Here is a 16,955-nt window from a genome sequence, read left to right on the forward strand (position 1 = left end):
CAGCTGGGCCCCCCAGGCCTGCCCATGCCCCCCCTGCTGGGGGCTGACTCATGGGCCCCAAACCTACCTGCTCCACATTCTGCTAGCCCCCCCGGCCACAGCCAGCCCCCAGCCATGCCTGCTCCCTCCAGCTGGACCCCCCACCCCAAGGGGGCTGAGGCATCCCAGCCCTGACTCCTGTGTCCCCATCACGTCTGTGCTGGGCTGTGTCCGGGGGGAGCAATAAACCCCCCACCCCTTCTACTGCTGGCAGAGTCTGTTCTGGCTGCTATGGGGGTGCAGGATCGGGGGGCCCGACGCGCCGTCACGGGGGGTGCAGGATCGGGGGGCCCCGACGCGCCGTCACGGGGGGTGCAGGATCGGGGGCCCGACGCGCCGTCACGGGGGGTGCAGGATCGGGGGGCCCCGACGCGCCGTCACGGGGGGTGCAGGATCGGGGGGCCCCGACGCGCCGTCACGGGGGGTGCAGGATCGGGGGCCCCGACGCGCCGTCACGGGGGGTGCAGGATCGGGGGCCCGACGCGCCGTCACACTCCCTCCGAGAAGCAGGAGCAGGGCTGGCGGTGTCCTGAGGCTACAGCCAAGCAAACCTTCACCCCTGCCCCCGTCCCCACGGGCTGGCACGCCCCTGCCCCCGCCCCCAACGGGCTAGCACGCCCCTGCCCCCCCGCCCCCAATGGGCTGGCACGCCCCTGCCCCCCCCGCCCCCAACGGGCTGGCACGCCCCTGCCCCCCCCGGGCCCGCCCCTGCCCCCGCCCCCCAACGGGCTGGCACGCCCCTGCCCCCGCCCCCACGGGCTGGCACGCCCCCGCCCCCAGGGGCTGGCACCCGAGCCGGGCTGCGCGCTTACGAAGATGATGGCGGGCGAGAAGAATCTCCAGCAGATCTGGAAGAAGAGGGGGGGCGGGAAGCCCAGCATCATCTCAATGTCCCTGAAGTAGTTCCGATGCCCTGGGGGCGCAGGCAGGGTGTCACTTGGGCAGCCCCCCAGCGCGGGGGGGGGGGGGGTCGATGCCCCTGGGCGCATCCACCCCTCCCCCCGGGGGACCTGGAGCCAGGCAGGGAACAGCCACGCCCAGCCCTCACGTTGTGCCAGGCCGGCACCCAGGGCTGCTGCCTCCCTCACGCGTGGCCAGCTGCTGCAGCCTCAGCCCCCACCTTACAGTGTCCCCGGCCTGCCCCTGCCCTCACCAGTACCCGGGGGGGGGGGGGGCTCAGGCGTCACCCCACAGGGACCAGCTGGAAACAGAACCCAGGCATCCTGGGCGCCCAGCTCCCCTCCTTTCCCCCCCCCCCCCGCTTTAACCACTAGACCCTGCTCCCCTAGCCGGGCCAGAACCCGAGCGTCCTGGGCACCCAACCCCCCATTGCTGTAACCACTAGACCCTGCTCCCTCAGCCGGGCCAGAACCCGAGCGTCCTGGGCACCCAACTCCCATTGCTGTAACCACTAGACCCTGCTCCCTCAGCCGGGCCAGAACCCGCGCGTCCTGGGCACCCAACCCCCATTGCTGTAACCACTAGACCCTGCTCCCTCAGCCGGGCCAGAACCCGAGCGTCCTGGGCACCCAACCCCCATTGCTGTAACCACTAGACCCTGCTCCCTCAGCCGGGCCAGAACCCGAGCGTCCTGGGCACCCAACCCCCATTGCTGTAACCACTAGACCCTGCTCCCCTAGCCGGGCCAGAACCCGAGCGTCCTGGGCACCCAACCCCCATTGCTGTAACCACTAGACCCTGCTCCCTCAGCCGGGCCAGAACCCGAGCGTCCTGGGCACCCAACCCCCCATTGCTTTAACCACTAGACCCTGCTCCCCTAGCCGGGCCAGAACCCGAGCGTCCTGGGCACCCAACCCCCATTGCTGTAACCACTAGACCCTGCTCCCTCAGCCGGGCCAGAACCCGAGCGTCCTGGGCACCCAACCCCCATTGCTGTAACCACTAGACCCTGCTCCCTCAGCCGGGCCAGAACCCGAGCGTCCTGGGCACCCAACCCCCATTGCTGTAACCACTAGACCCTGCTCCCTCAGCCGGGCCAGAACCCGAGCGTCCTGGGCACCCAACCCCCATTGCTGTAACCACTAGACCCTGCTCCCTCAGCCGGGCCAGAACCCGAGCGTCCTGGGCACCCAACCCCCATTGCTGTAACCACTAGACCCTGCTCCCTCAGCCGGGCCAGAACCCGAGCGTCCTGGGCACCCAACCCCCATTGCTTTAACCACTAGACCCTGCTCCCCTAGCCGGGCCAGAACCCGAGCGTCCTGGGCACCCAACCCCCCATTGCTGTAACCACTAGACCCTGCTCCCTCAGCCAGGCCAGAACCCGCGCGTCCTGGGCACCCAACCCCCATTGCTGTAACCACTAGACCCTGCTCCCTCAGCCGGGCCAGAACCCGAGCGTCCTGGGCACCCAACCCCCCATTGCTGTAACCACTAGACCCTGCTCCCTCAGCCGGGCCAGAACCCGAGCGTCCTGGGCACCCAACCCCCATTGCTTTAACCACTAGACCCTGCTCCCCTAGCCGGGCCAGAACACGAGCGTCCTGGGCACCCAACCCCCATTGCTGTAACCACTAGACCCTGCTCCCTCAGCCGGGCCAGAACCCGAGCGTCCTGGGCACCCAACCCCCCATTGCTGTAACCACTAGACCCTGCTCCCTCAGCCGGGCCAGAACCCGAGCGTCCTGGGCACCCAACCCCCCATTGCTTTAACCACTAGACCCTGCTCCCCTAGCCGGGCCAGAACCCGAGCGTCCTGGGCACCCAACCCCCCATTGCTGTAACCACTAGACCCTGCTCCCTCAGCCGGGCCAGAACCCGCGCGTCCTGGGCACCCAACCCCCATTGCTGTAACCACTAGACCCTGCTCCCTCAGCCGGGCCAGAACCCGAGCGTCCTGGGCACCCAACCCCCATTGCTGTAACCACTAGACCCTGCTCCCTCAGCCGGGCCAGAACCCGAGCGTCCTGGGCACCCAACCCCCATTGCTGTAACCACTAGACCCTGCTCCCTCAGCCAGGTCAGAACCCGCGCGTCCTGGGCACCCAACCCCCCATTGCTGTAACCACTAGACCCTGCTCCCTCAGCCGGGCCAGAACCCGCGCGTCCTGGGCACCCAACCCCCATTGCTGTAACCACTAGACCCTGCTCCCTCAGCCGGGCCAGAACCCGAGCGTCCTGGGCACCCAACCCCCATTGCTGTAACCACTAGACCCTGCTCCCTCAGCCGGGCCAGAACCCGAGCGTCCTGGGCACCCAACCCCCATTGCTGTAACCACTAGACCCTGCTCCCTCAGCCGGGCCAGAACCCGAGCGTCCTGGGCACCCAACCCCCATTGCTGTAACCACTAGACCCTGCTCCCTCAGCCGGGCCAGAACCCGAGCGTCCTGGGCACCCAACCCCCCATTGCTGTAACCACTAGACCCTGCTCCCTCAGCCGGGCCAGAACCCGAGCGTCCTGGGCACCCAACCCCCATTGCTTTAACCACTAGACCCTGCTCCCTCAGCCGGGTCAGAACCCGCGCGTCCTGGCGCCCTCTCCCCGCTGTGGGCCAGCCCATCCGAGCGCAGCCTGTTCCTGCTGGCGCTGGGGTCTGCACAAGCTGGGTTCCCATTGGCTCCTGGCAGGCCAGGTACCCCACCTGTGGCACGGTTGCCATGGCGCTGGGGACCTACCGTAGATGTACATGATGGAGACGCACATGATGCAGGAGATGACGACCAGGGAGAAGCTGGCAGCGTAATTGTCCATCAGCAGGAGCCAGTATATCCCGGCCTGGGGAGAGCAGGGGTCAGAGCGGGACAGCCTGGGCACCACCAGCCCTGCCTGGCACTGCCCTCCTTCCTGGCCTTGGCATGGCCGCCTGGCACTGGGGCCTGGCACCGCCATCCCTGTCTGGCAGGCTCCCTGTGAGCAGAGCGCTGGGGCGGGCACCAGGAGAGATTCAACCGCTGCCCAGCAGATTGGCAGCACACCCACAGCCCACAGCCTGTGTCTCCTGTGGTCCACGTCTGCACATGCATTAGTGCACGGCACAAAATGCATTCCACACATGGCTGGAAAACATCCGCAGGACCACTGCGGCCTGGCACGGATGCCTGACTCGGCAGGGATTTTACTCACTTTCTGGTGAACATGAGCGCTACCGTCCTAGAGTAACCCCGTGCGCATGCCTCAGTTTCCCTGGGCGCTGACTGATGCTAGCTAAGGGTGGGAATTTGAGGTGAGGCTGCCCCGCGGCCCCCCACGTGCACCAAGGCCGATGCCCTTTGCAACCTGGAGCCGGGCCAGGGGGCCAGCAGTGCCCTGGGACAGCAAAGGCCAGGAGAAGAGCCTTGTGCATGCGTGTGTGTGTGTGGGGGGGGGTTCAGTCTCGCTGGCTTAGGGTGCAGGGAGGGGGGCAGGGCCCTGGCTCTGGGGTCCACTCTCCCCAGGGTGGGCTGCCCTGGCTGCTCCTGGTCCCTGTGCTGACCAGTCTGTGCGGCGCTGGGGTCCTGCTCCCAGCCGGCTGGGAGACCTGTCTGGCTGTGGCTGGGGGGGGGAGGCAGAGCCCGGGGCCTCCCCCACTGCTCAGTAACACACTGCCAGCCCCACCCAGCATGGGCATCGCTGCCTAGCACCACCTGGCACTGCCGCCAGGACGCTATCCTATCCCGGCACTGCATGGGCCCACGGCGCCCGGCCTGGCCCTGCAGGAAGGGGGCAGGCGAGGCACAGGGCCCTCGACAGCCCTGGCAAAGCCCAGCGTGCCCGCGCCAAGGCCACAGGACCTGCGAGCCGGCTGCTAGTGCCATGGGCCCCAGCTCTGCTCCCGCCGCGTCGCCTCGCCCGGCCCCGCCACAGCCACCCCGGGCAGGGTCCGGAACGCCGGAGCAAGGAGGGACGGTCCCCAGCCCTTCCGCAGAGCGATGGGGCAGGAAGGACAGTGGGGGGTCAGGCCTCTAGGTGCCTGCACAGGCTGCCCCATGCCCTACCTGGGTGGTGAGTGGGATGCCCAGCAGGAAGCCCACCACGGCCACGCCCAGCGTCACGAACATCTTCCGCTGGATGATCCAGTCGTTGCCCACCTCGTCCACGATGGCCGTGACCAGCGTCTCCAGCAGGCAGAACTGCCGGGAGCCAGTGTCAGCCAGTGCGAGGCCTGGGCATGGTGCCCCTGGCTCTGCCGGCTGCCCCCTGCCCTGCCCCTGGCTCTGCCAGCTGCCCCCTGCCCTGCCCCTGGCTCTGCCGGCTGCCCCCTGCCCTGCCCCTGGCTCTGCCGGCTGCCCCCTGTCCTGCCCCTGGCTCTGCCGGCTGCCCCCTGCCCTGCCCCTGGCTCTGCCGGCTGCCCCCTGCCCTGCCTCTGGCTCTGCCGTCTGCCTCCTGCCCTGCCCCTGGCTCTGCCGGCTACCCCCTGCCCTGCCCCTGGCTCTGCCAGCTGCCCCCTGCCCTGCCCCTGGCTCTGCCGTCTGCCCCCTGTCCTGCCCCTGGCTCTGCCGGCTGCCCCCTGCCCTGCCCCTGGCTCTGCCGGCTGCCCCCTGCCCTGCCCCTGGCTCTGCCGTCTGCCTCCTGCCCTGCCCCTGGCTCTGCCGGCTACCCCCTGCCCTGCCCCTGGCTCTGCCGGCTGCCCCCTGCCCTGCCCCTGGCTCTGCCGTCTGCCTCCTACCCTGCCCCTGGCTCTGCCGGCTGCCCCCTGCCCTGCCCCTGGCTCTGCCGTCTGCCCCCTGCCCTGCCCCTGGCTCTGCCGTCTGCCTCCTGCCCTGCCCCTGGCTCTGCCGGCTGCCCCCTGCCCTGCCCCTGGCTCTGCTGGCTGCCTCCTGCCCTGCCCCTGGCTCTGCCGGCTGCCCCCTGTCCTGCCCCTGGCTCTGCCGGCTGCCCCCTGCCCTGCCCCTGGCTCTGCCGCCTGCCTCCTGCCCTGCCCCTGGCTCTGCCGCCTGCCCCGTCCTGCCCCTGGCTCTGCCGCCTGCCCCCTGCCCTGCCTCTGGCTCTGCCACCTGCCTCCTGCCCTGCCCCTGGCTCTGCCACCTGCCTCCTGACCTGCCCCTGGCTCTGCCACCTGCATCCTGCCCTGCCCGTGGCTCTGCCGGCTGCCCCCTGCCCCTCCCCTGGCTCTGCCACCTGCCTCCTGCCCTGCCCCTGGCTCTGCCGCCTGCCCCCTGCCCTGCCCCTGGCTCTGCCGGCTGCCCCCTGCCCCTCCCCTGGCTCTGCCACCTGCTTCCTGCCCTGCCCCTGGCTCTGCCGGCTGCCCCCTGCCCTGCCCCTGGCTCTGCCGGCTGCCCCCTGCCCCTCCCCTGGCTCTGCCACCTGCTTCCTGCCCTGCCCCTGGCTCTGCCGGCTGCCCCCTGCCCTGCCCCTGGCTCTGCCGGCTGCCCCCTGCCCCTCCCCTGGCTCTGCCACCTGCTTCCTGCCCTGCCCCTGGCTCTGCCGGCTGCCCCCTGCCCCTCCCCTGGCTCTGCCACCTGCTTCCTGCCCTGCCCCTGGCTCTGCCGGCTGCCCCCTGCCCCTCCCCTGGCTCTGCCACCTGCTTCCTGCCCTGCCCCTGGCTCTGCCGGCTGCCCCCTGCCCCTCCCCTGGCTCTGCCACCTGCTTCCTGCCCTGCCCCTGGCTTTGCCGGCTGCCCCCTGCCCTGCCCCTGGCTCTGCCGGCTGCCTCCTGCCCTGCCCCTGGCTCTGCCACCTGCTTCCTGCCCTGCCCCTGGCTCTGCCGGCTACCCCCTGCCCCTGCCCTGGCTCTGCTGCTGCCCCTTGCCACCCCCTCTGCCCTCCCCACCCTCTGCTGCCCTCCCCATCCCTGGGGCCCCTGCCCTGCCCGCCGGCGGGCGCTGGTACCTGTGTGCCCAGCCCCAGCAGGATGAGCATGAAGAAGAAGAGGACGGACCAGAGGGGCGAGATGGGCAGCAGCGTCAGGGCCTCGGGGTAGGCCACGAAGGCCAGGCCGGGCCCGTGGTCGGCCACCTGGGAGACGTCCACGCCCAGGTGCTGGGCCATGAAGCCCAGGATGGAGAAGATGACGAAGCCGGCGTAGACGCTGGTGGAGCAGTTGGTGATGCTGATGATGATGCTGTCCCTGCAGGGCAGATGAGTCAGAGAATGGGCAGGGGGCGTTGGCAGGCAGGGGGTGTGGCCAGGCAGGGGTGGGAGTCAGGGGGCGTGGCCAGGCAGGGGTGGGAGTCAGGGGGTGTGGCCAGGCGGGGGGTGGGAGTCACTGGGCGTGGCCAGGCAGGGGCTGGGAGTCAGGGGGCGTGGCCAGGCAGGGGCTGAGAGTCAGGGGCCGTGGCCGGGGGAGGGGGGGAGTCAGTGGACGTGGCCAGGCAGGGGCTGGGAGTCAGTGGGCATGGCCAGGCAGGGGTGGGAGTCAGGGGGCGTGGCCAGGTGGGGGCTGGGATTCAGGGGGCATGGCCAGGCAGGGGCTGAGAGTCAGGGCCCGTGGCCGGGGGAGAGCGGGAAGTCAGTGGGCGTGGCCAGGCGGGGGCTGGGAGTCAGTGGGCGTGGCCAGGCAGGGCTGGGAGTCAGGGGGCGTGGCCGGGGGGAGGGTGGGAGTCAGTGGGCGTGGCCAGGCGAGGGGGGTCAGTAGGCGTGGCCAGGCGGGGGGGAGTCAGGGGGCGTGGCCAGGCGGGGGGGAGTCAGGGGGCGTGGCCAGGCGGGGGGGGGGAGTCAGTGGGCGTGGCCAGGCGGGGGGGGGAGTCAGTGGGCGTGGCCAGGCGGGGAGGTCAGTAGGCGTGGCCAGGCGGGGCTGGGAGGGCGTGTCCCAGCAGGTGGGCCGCTCACCTGTAGCAGTTGTTGTGGAACTTGTTGTAGGAGGCCATGGTGATGAGCCCGCCCCAGGCGCAGCCCAGGGAGTAGAAGATCTGGGAGGCAGCGTCTCCCCAGACCTGGCAGACACAGAGAGGTTACCACTGGCCCAGAGGGACGGGCAGGAGCCCAGCCCAGGGTCACCCCACTCCACACTGCTGGGGTTGGCAGCCACAGATGGCTCAGGGCCGCGCTGGCAGGGGCTATGGGGCAGGAGTGGGGGGCATCGTCAGGGGTGAGGGGCAGGGCTGGGCTGGCAGGGGCTATGGGGCAGGAGTGGGGGGCATTGTCAGGGGTGAGGGGCAGGGCTGGGCTGGCAGGGGCTGTGGGATGGGAGTGAGGGGCACCGGCAGGGCTGGGGGCGCAGGGCTGGGCTGGCAGGGGCAGCGGGGTGGGAGTCAGTGGCACTGGCAGGGCTGGGGGGCAGAGGCTGTGGGGCAGGAGTCAGGGGCACCGGCAGGGCTGGGCTGGCAGGGGCAGCGGGGCAGGAGTCAGGGGCACCGGCAGGGCTGGGCTGGCAGGGGCTGCGGGGCGGGAGTCAGGGGCACCGGCAGGGCTGGGCTGGCAGGGGCTGCGGGGTGGGAGTCAGGGGCACCAGCAGGGCTGGGGGGCAGGGGCTGCGGGGTGGGAGTCAGGGGCACCAGCAGGGCTGGGGGGCGGGGCTGGGGGGGGAGTCAGGGGCACTGGCAGGGGCTGTGGGTCGGGGGGGTGGTCACCAGCAGGGCTGGGGGGCAGGGGCTGTGGGTCGGGGGGGTGGTCACCAGCAGGGCTGGGGGGCAGGGGCTGCGGGGCGGGAGTCAGGGGCACCGGCAGGGCTGGGGGGCAGGGGCTGCGGGGCGGGAGTCAGGGGCACCGGCAGGGCTGGGGGGCAGGGGCTGTGGGTCGGGGGGGGTGGTCACCAGCAGGGCTGGGGGGCAGGGGCTGCGGGGCGGGAGTCAGGGGCACCGGCAGGGCTGGGGGGCAGGGGCTGCGGGGCGGGAGTCAGGGGCACCGGCAGGGCTGGGGGGCAGGGGCTGTGGGTCGGGGGGGTGGTCACCAGCAGGGCTGGGGGGCAGGGGCTGCGGGGCGGGAGTCAGGGGCACCGGCAGGGCTGGGGGGCAGGGGCTGCGGGGCGGGAGTCAGGGGCACCGGCAGGGCTGGGGGGCAGGGGCTGCGGGGCGGGAGTCAGGGGCACCGGCAGGGCTGGGGGGCAGGGGCTGCGGGGCGGGAGTCAGGGGCACCAGCAGGGCTGGGGGGCAGGGGCTGCGGGGTGGGAGTCAGGGGCACCGGCAGGGCTGGGGGGCAGGGGCTGCGGGGTGGGAGTCAGGGGCACCGGCAGGGCTGGGGGGCAGGGGCTGTGGGTCGGGGGGGGTGGTCACCAGCAGGGCTGGGGGGCAGGGGCTGCGGGGCGGGAGTCAGGGGCACCGGCAGGGCTGGGGGGCAGGGGCTGTGGGTCGGGGGGGGTGGTCACCAGCAGGGCTGGGGACAGGGAGCGAGGGATCCAACGCAGCCTCCTCAAGACTCCCGTGCCCAGGGAAGGGCGGAGCCCCCCGCCCGGCGCGTCCCCGGCTCAGACCCACCTTGGCGTCCAGGATCTTGTCCCACTGGGGCGTCAGGTAGTAGGCGATCCCGGTGGCGGCGCCCTCCAGGGTGATGCCGCGCACGAAGAGGATGGTGAGCACCACGTAGGGGAAGGTGGCTGTGAAGTACACCACCTGGCGGGCGGACGGACGGAGCCACGGCTCAGCCTCGCCGCCCTGGCCCTGCCCACGCGGGGGCTGCCCCGGATCCCGGCTCAGCGGCCGTTCTCTGTGCCACCTGGAGGCAGGCTCCGTGCCGGCGGAGCTCCCCGGGGCACCCTGGCGGCACCGTGGACGAGGCCTGCGCCCAGCTGCCTCAGACAGGGGGGCTGCAAGGGCCTGGCACGGCACAGGGGCACCGCCTGGCACAGGGCTCGCGGGAGGAGCTGTGCTGGCGGAGACGTGGGGCTGAGCCGGCACTGCCAGAGCCGCGGAGCCGGGCGCTGGCCCCAGGGAGCCCCGGCCGCTCCGTCGCCAACGCAGCCAGGCGCAGGTGCCATGCAGGCTCAGCCCCCCAGGCGGAGTCTCCCCCGGCGCCTGTGTTGGGGCACGCTGGGCAGAGCCGGGGCCTGCAGCCCAGAGGCAGTGGGGCCATGGGGCCAGCCCTGGAGGGAAGGACTGGTACCCCCCCACGTGCCATAAAAACCCAGGACCATAGTGGGGGGAGCGGGGCAGCTGAGGGCTTCACCCCTGCAGAGCAACAAGGCTCCAGACTTCGGCCATGGGCGGGGAGGTCTTGGGGCTACTGAGGTGGGTGGCTTCGGTCCCCACGTGTGAAAATATTTCCCGGAGCCCTGCAGCACACAGCTCCAGCCAGCACCCAGCCCTGGGTCGCACTGGACTTCTGGATCCATGCACAGCCCGACGGGAAGAGCTATGGAGAGGGAGGAGCCAGGCCCAGGAGGGGAGGAGCTATGGAGAGGGAGGAGCCAGGCCCAGGAGGGGAGGAGCTATGGAGAGGGAGGAGCCAGGCCTAGGGAGGGGCGGAGCCAGACAGAGTCTACTTGCTTTTCCTGATGACTTGACACCCTTGATGAGGCAGAGGAAGACCACGACCCAGGAGACGCCCAGGCAGCCCAGCAGGGGGAGCCGCACCTCGCCCAGGTTCCCGATGTCGTCCGAGATCTTCAGCACGTAGCGCCTGCCCCACGGGGAGCGAGTGTGAGAGACGCCAGCAGCAGCCACCTGCCCCGGAGCCCCGCCCCTTTGTCCTGCAGCTCCACCCCTCTGCCCCAGAGCTCTGCTCCTCTGCTCCACCCCTCTGCCCCGGAGCCCTAGCTCTCCACCGGAGCCCCGCCCCTTTGTCCTGCAGCTCCACCCCTCTGCCCCAGAGCTCTGCTCCTCTGCTCCACCCCTCTGCCCCGGAGCCCCGCCCCTTTGTCCTGCAGCCCCCCCCCCGCCCTGCAGCCCAACCCCTATACCCCAGAGCCTTTCTGCCCCATCTCTTTTCCCCGCCCTCTGCCTCGGGGACTCCAACCTGCAGGGACGTCAACCCCCATCCCGCCCTGGGGCCTGGCTCTGGGCACAGCGCCCTGCCCCTCTGCCCCGGGCGGGCACCTCCAGAACTCCTCGCTGGGGCTGGTGCGCTGCAGCGTGTGGTTGAGGAGCTGGCTGAGGTTGCGGGGCAGCGCGGCGGAGCCGTTGGTGGCGTCCAGCACCCCGCTGCAGTCGGGCGTGTTCCAGGGGTTGGAGCAGAAGGCCCAGGGCAGCACCCGCGTCATGGAGGAGAAGAAGTAGTAGAAGGCCAGGCAGATGACCACGTTGTAGTAGATGCCGATGTACGTGGAGACCACCATCATCCCGTAGCCCACGCCTGGGGACAGGCAGCGCGTGAGGGGAGGGGCAGCGCTAGAGCCAGTGAGCGGGAGTAGGTGGGAGTGCAACAAGTGTAGTCACATGCAAGTGTGCAACACGTGTGCACACAGTTAAGTGTGCAGTGCGTATGCGGGCACACCGGACCAAGCACGCAAACGTGTGTGCAAATGGGCATGTAAAGCATGTGTCAAGAGCGTGTGTGAGTAGATGGGTGAGTATGCGAGGAGGCTCCGTGCACAGCAGTGAGTGTGTGAGTGTGCATGTGAGTGGCCAAGTTGGATGTTTACAGGGACGAGTGTGCAATGGAGCATACGCACGAGTGGACAATGTGTGTGTGCACAAGCGAGTGTGCAGGCGAGGGTCATGGGGAAAGTGTGCCAAAGTGTGTGCAGCCTGTGGCTGTGTTGGTGGGAACGTGCACGCTGTGAGGGCAGAGGAAGAGTGTGAGGGGGTGTGTGCAAACCCAAGTGAGTGTCTGCGGGCAGGTGTGAGCACAAGCTCAAGGTGTGTGTGAGTGTACCCAAGGCCAGTGTAAGTATGAAGAGGGGTGGGCGTGAGCACGCACCAGGGCAGGTGTGAGCATGAGTGAGCACTGGGCCGGGAGCAAGTGTGTGCAGAGGTGGGTGTGACCGTGCGTTGGGGTGTGCATGAGCTTGTGCAGGGAGAGGAATGAGTGTGCACAGGGTAGGTGTGAGCCTAAACACTGGCTGGGGTGTGTGTGTGTTCTGGGGCAGGCCGGGTGTGGGTGCTGGGGCGGGGCGGGTGCTGGGGTGGGTGCCGGGGCGGGGTGGGTGCTGGGGCGGGCGCCAGGGCAGGGCGGGTGTGGGTGCTGGGGCAGGCCGGGTGAGGGTGCTGGGGCGGGGCGGGCGCCGGGGCGGGGCGGGCGGCAGTGCGCCGAGGGGGGCGGGAGGCCCTCTGACCTTTGAACATGGGGCTGATCCTCCAGACGCCCAGGCAGCCCTGGCTGGCGAACTGGCCAAAGGAGAGCTCCATGAAGAAGAGGGGGATGCCGCAGAAGACCAGCATGATGAAGTAGGGGAACATGAAGGCTCCTGGGGGCGAGGGGCAGAGACGGGGGGTCAGGGGAGCTGTGGGTGAGGGAGCCAGCCCAGCCCCACCAGCTCTCGGCTGACTCCCAGCCCCTCACCAAAGCTTCCTGCTGGCCCCGCCCGCTCCCTGCAGCCCGGCGCCCCCTGCTGGCCCCGCCCGCTCCCTGCAGCCCGGCACCCCCTGCTGGCCCCGCCTGCTCCCTGCAGCCCGGTGCCCCCTGCTGGCCCTGCCTGCTCCCTGCAGCCCGGCACCCCCTGCTGGCCCCGCCTGCTCCCTGCAGCCCGGTGCCCCCTGCTGGCCCTGCCTGCTCCCTGCAGCCCGGCGCCCCCTGCTGGCCCCGCCCACTCCCTGCAGCCCGGCGCCCCCTGCTGGCCCCGCCCACTCCCTGCAGCCCGGCGCCCCCTGCTGGCCCCGCCTGCTCCCTGCAGCCCGGCACCCCCTGCTGGCCCCGCCCGCTCCCTGCAGCCCGGCGCCCCCTGCTGGCCCCGCCCGCTCCCTGCAGCCCGGCATCCCCTGCTGGCCCCACCCACTCCCTGCAGCCCGGCGCCCCCTGCTGGCCCCGCCTGCTCCCTGCAGCCCGGTGCCCCCTGCTGGCCCCGCCTGCTCCCTGCAGCCCGGCGCCCCCTGCTGGCCCCACCCGCTCCCTGCAGCCCGGCGCCCCCTGCTGGCCCCGCCCGCTCCCTGCAGCCCGGCACCCCCTGCTGGCCCCGCCCGCTCCCTGCAGCCCGGCACCCCCTGCTGGCCCCGCCTGCTCCCTGCAGCCCGGTGCCCCCTGCTGGCCCTGCCTGCTCCCTGCAGCCCGGCATCCCCTGCTGGCCCCGCCTGCTCCCTGCATCCCCTGCTGGCCCCGCCTGCTCCCTGCAGCCCGGCATCCCCTGCTGGCCCCGCCTGCTCCCTGCAGCCTGGCGCCCCCTGCTGGCCCCGCCTGCTCCCTGCAGCCTGGCGCCCCCTGCTGGCCCCGCCTGCTCCCTGCAGCCCGGTGCCCCCTGCTGGCCCCGCCTGCTCCCTGCAGCCCGGCGCCCCCTGCTGGCCCCGCCCGCTCCCTGCAGCCCGGCGCCCCCTGCTGGCCCCGCCCGCTCCCTGCAGCCTGGCACCCCCTGCTGGCCCCGCCTGCTCCCTGCAGCCCGGTGCCCCCTGCTGGCCCTGCCTGCTCCCTGCAGCCCGGCACCCCCTGCTGAACCCGCCTGCTCCCTGCAGGCCAATGCCCCTTTCTGGCCCCGCCCGCTCCCTGCAGCCCGGTGCCCCCTGCTGGCCCTGCCCACTCCCTGCAGGCCAATGCCCCCTGCTGGCCCCACCTGCTCCCTACATCCCGGCACCCCCTGCTGGCCCTGCCCACTCCCTGCGGCCTGGTGCCCCCTGCTGGCCCCGCCCGCTCTCCGCAGGCCAGGCAGCGCTGAGCACACACCTCCCCCGTTGCGGTAGCAGAGGTAGGGGAAGCGCCACACGTTGCCCAGCCCCACGGCGTAGCCCACGCTGGTCAGTACAAACTCAATCTGGTTGCCCCAGTTGCCCCGTTTCACGTTCTCGTCTCGCTTGGTCGGCTCCCCAGGGACGGCGCCGTTCTGTGGAGAGAGGTGGGGGCAGCACCATTAGCAGGGGACCCCTCCCCCAAGGCCCTGCCAACTGGAGACCCCCCCCAGGAGATGGGGGAGGGGAGATACTGCACTAAGCAGCTGGTTCTGCCCATTCCAGCCCCACAGCTGCTCCAACTCTCTCCCCAGATGCCGGGGCCCCAGGCTCTCTGCAGGCAGGGGCAGGTGCTGCAGGGAGAAGAGGAGGCAGCCCCCCCCCCCGAACAGAGGCCTCCCCCGGATCCTCCCTCCCCCCCCATGACTGCAGGGAAGCTGGAGGCTGCGACTCATACAAAGCAGGGCCGAGCGGAGGCAGCACAAAGGCACCTCTGTTCCCACGGCCCCCCCCCCCCCGTCCAGCAGCCTTGGCTGGGCTGCCTCCGGCACCGCGAGCCCGGAGCTGGGAGGGAAGGGGATTGGCCCCCCGACCCCTGGGACTAAAGTGACGCCTGACGGGTGGGGCCGGGAGCAGCGCCGGGGAGCCGGGCACGGGGGGGGGGGGCCAGGAATCGTGGGGGACAGGACTCGGGGAGGGGGTTCAGGACTCTGGGGTTCCCAGCCCAGCATGGGGCAGGGGATCTAGGCCAGTGGCTCTCCGCCTTGCCAGCCTGTTCCCTTTGCAGAGGCAGCCCTGCCCTGCAGCCCCCCGCGTGGGCCCGCTCTGAACAGCGCCCTGCTCCCAAATCCGACAGCGAACTGCACCCGCGCCCCTCGGCCGAGCGGGAACACGGGGCTCCGGAGCCACCTCCTGCCTTCGCCGGGCTCTTCTGTTGCCGCGCGGGGTGCTGGCCAGACGCTGCTCTCCATCCCCCCCGGGCCGTTCTGCCCCCACGCGGGGCACTGGGCCCTGCCCCACGGCACTGGTGCTCAGTGCCATGGCAGGGGCTGGACGCCGGTAGGTGCCCCTGGCGCAGCCTGGACCCAGCTTTCCCTGGGGCAAGAATGGAGCTTTGTCCCGGCCGAGTCCCTCCTGCTGCGGGGTGGCTGGTGCCGGCGCCGTGCCGGGTGCACAATGCAGCCTCACACCAGGGCCCCACGAGGGAAGGGCTGGGGCTGTCGGCAGCCGGGGGCCCAGCGCCCGGCGAGTGAGGGGCATGGAGGCCAGCAAGCACCTTGCAGCCGGGTGCCCAGGGCTGAGCCGGCTTTGGCCCTGCCCCGCGGCCCTGCCATAGGTGGAACTGCTTCTGAAATTGTGCCCGGTGAGCCAAGGGGGCGAGGGAGCAGAGCCCTGCCCTGGCAAACTGGCTGCCCCCCAGACATGATCCCCCTGCAGCTCTCAGCCAGCGAGGGCACGACGGGATCCCGGGAGGTGGCAGCACCATGCCCCCGACTCTGCCTGTGTCCGCTCTGAGCCCAGTCCAGCCCAGCCCCCCCTTGGGCCAGCCAGCCCAGGTGGGTACCGAGAGGGGCCCCCCGGAGCACCTGGCATTGTCTGGGCAGGGAGCTGGCACCCCCGGGCTCCCAGGCACGTCTCCTTGCCCTGCGGGGGGGGGGGGGGGGCTCCGTGGCCCTGCACTGGGAGCTGGGGGGCCGCCCCCCCGCCCCGCATGTGACTTCCTGATCGGTAGCAGCTGTTGCGGGCGCGCTGCCAGCGGCTCCAATCTGCCTCCGGCGCGGGCGCCCGAGCGTGTCATTCTATCAGCACCGGGAGCAGCCATAGCTCCCGATTCCCGCGCCGCGCGGCCGAGCCAGCCCCGCACGCGCCACAGCCAGGGAGAGCCCTCAGCCCCACCCAGGCCGGCCCCCAGACAAGGGACCCTGGGGCAGGGGGCTGGCTGCCACCTCCCACCCACAGAGCCCCAGCGAGCCATCGGGGAGCCTGGCTCCGCGGCTGTGAATGGGGTCCTAGGGCATGGGGGCCGGGGAGTTTCTCTTGTCCCAGCCTGCCCCATTGCCAGTGGGCCCCAGTGCCTGCCCCACAGCCCCAGCCAGGACTCCCAGAGCCTGGCGCTTGGTCTGCCCCACGGTACACAGCCCCCAGGGGCACCTCCAGCCTGCCCCATTGCCAGTGGGCCCCAGTGCCTGCCCCACAGCCCCAGCCCACGCCGGGCTCTGCCACTCCCCCAGCCATCAGTGCTGCCCCACAGCAATGGGGCGGGCTCTGCGAGCCTGGCCTGGGGCAGGAAGCGACCCAGCCCCACGGGAGCCCCCGCTCCTGCCGGCAGCACGAGGCCGGGCCGCCCCGCCGCAGGGCCCATTAGCAGGTCACGTGCCTGGGTGCCCGGCTGGCGTGGGCCCTCGTCTCTCGGCAGCGCCCTTGCTGGGGCTCAGCTGCTCACCTCTGCCCCCCATGCTCCTGCCCCACCCGGCCCCTCGGGCCCCCCAGGCTGGGGTGTGCTGGCCTGAGCCCTTTGTGGGGGGAGGGGAGCTCACGTGTGCAGGCTAATCGGCCGGCTGAGTGGCGGAGCTAACGAGGCTGCTGTTCAGCCTGATTGGCAGCAGCTGGGGTGGGCGCTGCAGGCTGCCAGCCTTGCGGTCAGGCCCTGGGGGGCCGTGCTGTGGGTGCGCTCTGGGCTGGCATGCAGGGATCGGGTCCTTGGGTGGCACCTTGCAGCCCTGGCAGACAGGGCACAGCCCCAGGCCTGCTCACCCCACGGCCTCACGCCAGGTCCGACGGTGCCCCGGACACGCCCAGCCACGAGGACCTGGGCAGCACGGGCCCGGGCTCCCTGCTGGCACCGCGGCTCCACCTTGCCCAGGGCCCGTCTCACCGCCGCATGGGGCCCCAGGCGTGTCCAGCGCCCGCGCAGGGAGCCGCCAACGGGAGGCTGGGCAGCGCATTGGGGGGCCCAGCTGAGGGGCCCGCCCAGAGACACCCGGCTGACCCTGGGCCCCAGCAGAGCAGTCTGGGAGCCGAGGCGGGTGCCCGCGAGGAGCCGAGTCCGGCCTGGCCGGGGGCTGGCCCATGCGCCGACCCCGGGACAGACGCCAGCGCGGCGCTGTGCCCGGCCCCAGCCCGACCCACGGGATTCCCTCCCGGCCCGAGAAGCTGCAAGAGGCCCTGGGGACGCCGGCCGTTCGCCTGCCCGCCCCCGCCCTGACCCCACAGGGAGCGCCCCCCACAGGGGCCGAGGGGGAAGGGCCCAGACGGGATTCACGCTGACCGTTTGCTCCATCACCGCTGCTTCCTGAACCGGGAACTCTGCCATTGGTGCCTGGCTGATTCCTTTGGCCTGTTTTACCCCTCCC

At 71.7% G+C, this 16,955-nt stretch overlaps 1 protein-coding gene across 3 annotated transcripts in view; it reads right to left on the reverse strand.

Moving 5' to 3' along the window:
• The window catches only part of SLC6A9 (solute carrier family 6 member 9), a 46,203-nt gene that overhangs the window by 1,180 nt on the left and 28,068 nt on the right, over positions 1–16,955 (reverse strand). For all 3 annotated transcript variants that reach the window (XM_075935793.2, XM_075935794.2, XM_075935795.2), the window contains exons 3-12: positions 13,601–13,757; positions 12,066–12,197; positions 10,888–11,143; positions 10,339–10,471; positions 9,331–9,465; positions 7,748–7,851; positions 6,809–7,046; positions 4,976–5,110; positions 3,677–3,776; positions 852–952 (exon numbers count right to left, since the gene is read on the reverse strand). In XM_075935793.2, the coding sequence (XP_075791908.2) occupies positions 852–952; positions 3,677–3,776; positions 4,976–5,110; positions 6,809–7,046; positions 7,748–7,851; positions 9,331–9,465; positions 10,339–10,471; positions 10,888–11,143; positions 12,066–12,197; positions 13,601–13,757 (1,491 nt within the window). The remainder of the gene's footprint in view (positions 1–851; positions 953–3,676; positions 3,777–4,975; positions 5,111–6,808; positions 7,047–7,747; positions 7,852–9,330; positions 9,466–10,338; positions 10,472–10,887; positions 11,144–12,065; positions 12,198–13,600; positions 13,758–16,955) is intronic.

The sequence above is a fragment of the Pelodiscus sinensis genome, chromosome 9, assembly GCF_052426305.1.
Source record: "Pelodiscus sinensis isolate ZL-2025 chromosome 9, ASM5242630v1, whole genome shotgun sequence".
NCBI classification, from domain to species: Eukaryota; Metazoa; Chordata; order Testudines; family Trionychidae; genus Pelodiscus; species Pelodiscus sinensis.